This window comes from Mixophyes fleayi, chromosome 3 (genome assembly GCF_038048845.1).
Source record: "Mixophyes fleayi isolate aMixFle1 chromosome 3, aMixFle1.hap1, whole genome shotgun sequence".
NCBI classification, from domain to species: domain Eukaryota; kingdom Metazoa; phylum Chordata; class Amphibia; order Anura; family Limnodynastidae; genus Mixophyes; species Mixophyes fleayi.
In genome coordinates this window covers 311949392-311957438 of record NC_134404.1, presented here as the reverse complement: position 1 = coordinate 311957438, position 8047 = coordinate 311949392, and the positions used below count along the sequence as shown (strand labels likewise).

Here is an 8047-nt window from a genome sequence, read left to right as displayed (position 1 = left end):
ATATGAAAGACACTATATTTCACAACAGTCGGTAAAAGTTAAACATTTATTAATGACAACTTTTCATGTCTCTGGTTAGTGTGAAGGTAACGATCCACTTCCAATGTTGTAAGCTTAAAACTGTTGAACATGAAAAAAAAAATTTTTTGCCTTATTTTTGTACTTCTGTGTACACATGATAGTATGTACTGTACTGAATACATACAGAACAAAATACAAAACATTGGCACAATAAAACAAGCTAGAAGTAAATAACCCATTGATGTAACTGCTTTATTTCATCAATTCAGTAGTTATAATTATTGGAATTCTCAAGGTCAACAAGATGGCACAGAGGAAACAATTAGACATAGAACCTACATTTTCCTTCATAGATGGGCACATATTACTAAAGACATGTTTCTCCCTGCATGGTAGATTTGTACAGGTGCAGCCAGCCAATCACATTAGGAAAAAATCGTCTGGTTTTCCAGTTATTTCCTAACCTGATCGGGCAGTTGGATGTAAACACAGATCAGCCAAGAGGAGGGAAATATATACCCTTACTAAATCCATATATCATAGCGCTCAACTTTCAGACGTAATGTGAGTCAATTATGACTTAAAGTCGCAGCCCTGTCCAGTACCAAGTGGGGTTTTTTTTTGCCTGCTGTGAGGTCACTCAACTTCTTTTATGGCTAAAATAAAGCTGAAAAATATCAATTAAATGAGGGGGGAATGTCACAAGTGCAAGTAGGCAGGGCTTTGACATGGCATTGTAACCTTTGTATGCTACACATGGGGAAGAGCTGGAAACAAGGTGTAATGAGAACCTCAGAAGACAGACAATTTAATTGTGTAAGTCGGGAGTGAACCTAATTTTAAAAACAGACACAATGGTGCTAAACTAAATTTACAATGTGCCCTATGGTCATAACTGACTCTAATATTCTGATATTTTATTACGTTCAATGTGTTTCCTGAGAAAGCGATCTGGAGATTTGGATAGAACCCCAAGGGGTGCACAAAGGTACAAATAAAATGCCTTTAATATGTGTGTTCTGCAAAAAGTTAACAGTAAACGTTCATTTCTGCCAACAGTCGCAATTTTCAGTACCTTAAAGGGGCATAGACAGAAAGGGTTCGTCTCCTCACAAAATAAATGAGGTTTTGGCAGACATGGGGTTTGGATTAATTTGTATTGGGAATGGTAGTAAGTAGTATCAGGCACCTATGATGCATGGTGCAGATAATTGCAAAAGTGCATGGCACAAGAAACAGCAAAAAGAGGACCAATCACACACACACAATAGAAGCAAACATTTTGTGGGGTTAACCAATATTCATGAGCATGCAGTCTATCAATTTATTAGAAGTTTGTGACATCACCAAGGTATGACGGAAATTAAGCCCAATTATCAGGGCTAGCATTGTAGCATTTTAAGGAAGGAAAGCATGGCGACTGCAGTTCTATTTTACTGTAAAACAGGATAGTAAAATAAAAGGTTTCATTACAATCAGCAGACGGCTACTGCTACTCTGTGGCCACAGTGCAGCAGAGATCTCATTACTGTTGCCGTAACTAGAAGCCACACTGTAATATGAAAACGCTGCAACTTCACTACTTGTAATGAAAGCCGTCTTCAATGGCTGCAGTTCCATTGGATGAAATGTCAGGGTCTCCTTTCTATTGGCTCCTCATAGCCAATATGGAGAGACTACTACTAACCACACTGAAACAGGAGGAATTCAGTAAAGGTAACTGAATGTGTGTTCTCATTAAAATGGTAAAAAAAAAAAATAGATTTTCTGGTGGTATCCACTGACCACCAATGAAGAAATAAAACATTGCTCTATGATATGGGCATGAAATATACTATGATTTTATGTAGTCGGTATTGGACTATGGCAGGCATGAGGATGATAGGCCTGGCACAGATCTTTATATATGGTGGGCATTGAACTGTGGTGGCTTGAGGCAGATGTAAAGGGCAGAGGGTAGTATGGTGGGCACTGGATAAGCTAGAAATATATGTCTCCTGGCTTTGGACTGTGGTTAGGTTGATAAGCTGGACACGTGGCTATACACTGCACTATGGTGATCGTGAGGCTGATAAGGGGGGCATATGGCTGTATATTAAAGGCAGCAGACTATAGATGGTCATCATGCACCTGTTATGCTGGACTCAAGGCTGCTGAGTGTAATGGTCAGGAACCTGACTGCTTTTTTTTTAAAGTATTTAAGCTTGTTCAAACAATGTGTACTAAGTTTCTCATTATCTGTGTTTAGTTTGTATACATGGCCATGACACTAATTATATAAAGTTCTAACAACAGAGAGGCTCAAACTAGGTCTCTGTGCTCTGAAGCGCATCTTCAAAATGGCCCCTGCTTATGTCTCAGCAAGGTCGCAAGTGACTACCATGAATGTATAGATTTAATACTGGTTCACCCCACAAATGACTGTTTCCACTGTGCATGGGTGACAGGTCCACTCTAAGAAGTTTCTATAGCCAAAACTGGTTTAATACATAAAAGCCATAAATAAAAATATTTTGAGGCTCTTAAACGGTATTTACCTAAGGAGAGTATGTCATCACCAAGGCATTCCCAGATTAATTATTTTATTTCAGCATTTATACCACACATATTTAAACGTATAAAAACTTTAAAAATTAACAAATTGAGAAAACATGCAAACACAGCTAATTAAACAATTGTAAAATAATATTCTTCATTGACATAACCTCTTTGTATCTATTTAAATATTTTAGAGGCAAAAGGAGCACTCCAAAGGTCTAGTGAAAGAGTATAAGTACATAACAGAGCTGTACTTTATTTGTACAATCGGCAACCTAAAACTATTTAATGGTAGAAAGAAGAAATAGGACAAGGATAGGTAAATCTAAATGCTTCATGCTACAACTTGGGGTCAATCAAAAGTTAAAAAGACCAATTGTCCTCTATTCCAATTTTCAACAGTTCTGTGAAGACTGGGGGGCAGATCTGCTAAAGCTTCTAAAATGGAAGGTGTTGTCCATAGCAACCAATCACATTCTAGCTTCTAAAATGTACTAGATAATCATAGCTAGAATCTGTTTGGTTGCTATTGGCAACACCTCCATGTCCTTTTAGTAAATCTACCCCTAGAAGTCTGTGGTGCACATTAGTGACATTTGTTTATTCAATGCAGCTTCTTCTTGACACCAAACACCCCACAGTACTTGGGATAAAGAAAACTCTGTTCTATATTCCTTTAAAGACAGGCTCCAGCATGGATGTACAGGACTGAAGAGGAAGGTAGCTGCAAAGGGTTGGTTAGGGGGAAGTACATGAGTTGGGAAATAAGATTAGGCCGAAGTGACGGAATTAAAATGCCAATAACTGGTAATCTAATATTACAGTGCCCTAACAAGGGAAGGTAAAACCACACAAAAATACATTAAATAATCATCTATTATGTCAGTGTTTTATAACCTATATTTTTATATGCACTAAAGGTTTATTAAATATTTCCTTTGGTTATACTTACAACAAACATTTTGGTGGCACTGTACAAAGATAATTACCTCACACTGGTAGGGGATAAACAACACCACAATAATTCCCTTGAAGCATCCTTAACATGTCCACAAGGACAGCGCAAACATCCGCATAAAATGTGAATTCTCCCATATTTATAGATTAAAAAAAACAAAAACATGAAAAAACAATATCCCTTCATTTTTTTGATTGAGGTATCAATCATGGCATATATACACACAGACACGCGCACACACACCCCTCCATTTCTCTTGGTGGATGGTATAATATATTCATGAATTTCATATCAGTACATTTAAATATGTCCATCAGTGCTTCAACATTTACACTTCTATACATGAGTTTATTCATGTACTTTACTTTAATGTATACAAATTTAGTTCATTTTAAACTTCTATGCAGTAAAAGAACTTTGTTTTGTGAGTTAAAAAAAATTGCATTGCATTTAGAATAATATACCTCTCTTATTACATTTTAACCTAAGGGCTGTCAATAACAAACCTCCCTCTACATAAAAGGTTTACCAAACTGCTTAAATTAAAAATATTTTTGTAGATTATATTACTACTGCATATGTAATAGTCAAACAACCTTTGCCTGCTCCTGTATTCTGCCAGACAATATGTACATTACAACACTGTTAGCAGACTGTTGCTCTCCTGCTGTTATATAAGTACATATTCTAGCAAGTCCTACTAGGGCTTGTAGAGTGAACACGAGATGGAGCATTACCGGTCTGCCTTACAATGTATGAAATGTGTATGGTTAAAACTGCAATTGTTTGTGTTCTATATAACGCAACTAACAGACTGAATATAACAATAACTGGGAAATTCACAACAACTTCAAATATATGTATTCAGAAGTAGGAACAAAGGTTGGTGTAAATTCAGGTGTATCTTAATGGGAGTTTTGTAATAAAAAAAATACATTTTGTTTGGGGTTCTAAAATATAACACACAGGGAACAACTTTAAAAACACGCTTTGTTTTGCATTAAAAAGGGAGTTTCCATGCAAAATACTGATTCATCATGCTACAAAAAAACTTTAGTAAAAAAAAATTGATGGAGACATATCTTTGGTCCATAAAGATAAAGTTATATGCAAAATAAAAATTTCTAATGTCCATTATCAACGGCTTCACCTCTGCGCTGTCTCAAGGCACTTTCAGACTCGGGTGTACTTGGTTGTAGTACATGAGTGTTTTGGTTGTCTTCATCCTCAGTCTCGGAGCTCTCCACGGCCGAGTTCTCTTCAGAATTCTCAGCATCACTGCTGTTCCCTTCATCTTTGTTTTCCTCCTCTAAATCACCTTCATTCTCATCTTCATTGTCCTCTTCAATGACGTCCTCGCTGTCAGACGCAGCTTTCTTTTCATCAGAAGAATCCTTTGGATTTTTATCTAAAAGTTCAACATCCTCCTTGTTTATTTCTGCAATGAAAATAAAAGTAACAATTGTTTTTTTTTTTGTGCTATAATACACTACTGTCTGCAAGCTGGGTGTTTATAGGAAATATTATTAAACAAGGACCATTATTTACAATAACAATATTAGGATTATATAAGACGACACTGTATTTGGCAACCAAGTTTCTTTGTTTGTTAGTGCAGTTTTAGACAATTCTTTTCTTACCCCTTATATGATGATTATTGTAGAACACATAAAGAAGAAATACATTAAGCCAGTGGTTCCCAAACTTTTGCAGTTCGCGGCACCCTTAGTTTATCTCTTGTCTGACCATCGGGAGTTTCACACCTGAGTATATCACTATATTTGCTTTAAAAAGCCTACAAACTGCATTTACCACCGCTGCATTTCCCCTGTGGAACTCAGACCGTGCAGTTTCACACGATGACTTTACTATTAAGCCGGCTGGCTTAATATTGTAACTTATCCGGTTTGTACACAGACCTACGGATTTCTATATTGACTTTTTGCTTCCTGCTTGATGCAGTGGCTCAGACTCACCTTGATAAGTTTACCTAATAAATACAAGTACGCCGGCTGGCCGACCTGTTCACACATCATTGTCTTTATATTTTTTTGCTTTGTCCAATCCCCTCTCCCATCTCCTCTACTTGCGCCGGGGTTTCCATCTATTGTTATCCCTAAGGGGTTGGGACCATACCCCTACCAACCATCCCCCTGGCTGCCTACACGCTTATTGGGAAGCGCAGAAATTCCAACTTTGTTTTACTTGTAAATCATAGAAAGCCTATAACAATCTGTGATTTTTAAATGTTCCTACTTTATCTGGTTCCGACATGCTGACAATAGTTGTTCTTAGAAACCCCGGCACTCTGTTATTAGATATCACACCTTCCTCTTCTCTTATTAGATGGCGCAAAACCGCCAAGGATTCTGCAAATACACGTCTGCAATGCATGTCCTCAGAAACAAGCACATCAGTACTAAACAGAGCTTAAACAGAGTTATTGTCCTCCTAGGTGAGAAAAGTACACAGCATTTCCTTTCAGAGACCAAACTGACCCCTTCGTCATACGCTCAACGTGACTCAGCGTCTGACTTATGAGCATCTGATGAAGCGGGCAGTGTGGTCCCTGAAACATTCAGCTGGGTGCGTTTCATACCTTGACGTACAATAATGCAGCTCAGATGTAAGCCACATGTTTAATACTGCTGTGTGCATCCGGCCTCTGTTCCTGTTACTTTGTGTTCAAGAACATTTGGTAACAACTTATGTGTCTGCTTGTTCTTTTTCCTCCTCGTAAGGAAAGCCCACCGGAATGGAACCAGGAATTGATGCTGGAGTGGTACATAGTATGTAGCCTATTAATTCACTAGCAACTAGTCACATGACTGAAGCTGAACCAAGTATGTAGCCTATTAAATCGATAGCAACTAGTCACATCACTGAAGCGGAATCAAGAATTTAGCCTATTAATTCACTACCAACTAGTCACATCACTGAAGCTGAGCCAACAAGTATGTAGCCTATCAATTCACTAGAACTAGTCACATCACTGAAGCTGAGCCAACAAGTATGTAGTCTATTAATTCACTAGAACTAGTCACATCACTGAAGCTGAGCCAACAAGTATGTAGTCTATTAATTCACTAGAACTAGTCACATCACTGAGGCTGAGCCAACAAGTATGTAGCCTATCAATTCACTAGCAAATGGAGACATCACTATCCAAGAGAATGCAGTCTACCAATTCACTAGGAACTAATGATACCACCGAGTTTCACCAGGCTGCATGTGAAATATGATAACTTATATTCAAATATTTCCTCAAGATGGACTAAACCAACAGTTGTCTTTGTTGGACAGGACAAGTGGGGTCACAACATTACAGGTGTCACTCTCAAACACTAAACTAAACAGATTAGATATCAGGTATGGTTTGTGATTTAGGGCAGATTTTGAATTGGCACAGACACTACAGATCTTTAATTTATTATGAGATGTGCATGGCAGCTCTATTACCTGCCGAAGTAAAAAAAAAAAAAAGACCCTACCTGTCCCACAGTCCCTGCATGGTACCTCCTATAGGTGACACCAGATAGATAGCATATAGGGCCTACTTTTAATGCATTCTGCTTTCTCAGCAAAGTTTGACATAAGCTGGTGCCCATATGGGTTTTCATCCACAAAACACAATCACCTCTATGGTAATGCGCATATGAAAATCTCTGACAGTTTGAAGCAGGCCTTTGATGTTTATATCAGCATATGGTATCCTTAGAAAAGCTTTAGAAACAGATCATTATTCTACCTTAATAGAACACTTATGAAGAACATACACTCTAACTTGAATTGTCATTCATTATCTACAAACATACGGATAAGGATCGATGTTCTCCTCCAGCTGTCGGAGAATGATGAACAGCACTTGGCTGCCGCAGATAGACTTAAAGGCAGAACTTATACACAAAGCAAAAGAGATAATAATCAGATGGGCATTAGAGAACCATCATTGGATAAAGTTGGCTTAAAAAAAACAAATGCACCAATGATCTATCTAACCAGGCTGCCTTTATGTTTCTGAAATAAAACTTTGCAGGTTTTTTTTGTTCCATAGAGATTTACAAGGACATCTCTAATGTAGAAGAAAGAATAAGACATAATCATCAAAGAGGAAGAGAAAGAGGGAGATATCAAAGATATCACAGCAACATGCTACAGTAATAAGACAATCACTAAAATAAACGGGAGGCATTTTGTTAGCTTAAGCAAAGGAAAAGTTTAAAAAAAAAGGTAATAGTAGAAAAAGTGACTTAAGGTTATAGATTAAATTTCTCAGCTTATATGATGTAATTGAAAGCTTAGAAGGCACCTCTAGCCCAAATCTAGAATTCTATCAGTTCGCCACTGCCGTCTCACGTGTGCGTGTTTCTGGTCTATCAATATTGTTCTGTTTCCTTGGAAACAGAATATTGATTGGAGTTGTAGCACTATCTACAACTATTTTAGAACAAAAATGTCAATAACAGCAAAATATTTCATTTAGGAGATGGCATTTACTATGCTCTGTTACTGCACGTACCCCCTGGTGGA

At 37.6% G+C, this 8047-nt stretch overlaps 1 protein-coding gene across 1 annotated transcript in view; it reads right to left on the bottom strand.

Annotated features, from left to right (window-relative positions):
• Nucleotides 1-255: 255 nt before the first annotated feature.
• The window catches only part of TMX4 (thioredoxin related transmembrane protein 4), a 50942-nt gene continuing 43150 nt past the window's right edge, over nt 256-8047 (bottom strand). Inside the window, exon 8 of the mRNA XM_075203999.1 lies at nt 256-4955. Coding sequence (XP_075060100.1) covers nt 4642-4955 — 314 coding nt within the window. The 3' untranslated portion in view covers nt 256-4641. The remainder of the gene's footprint in view (nt 4956-8047) is intronic.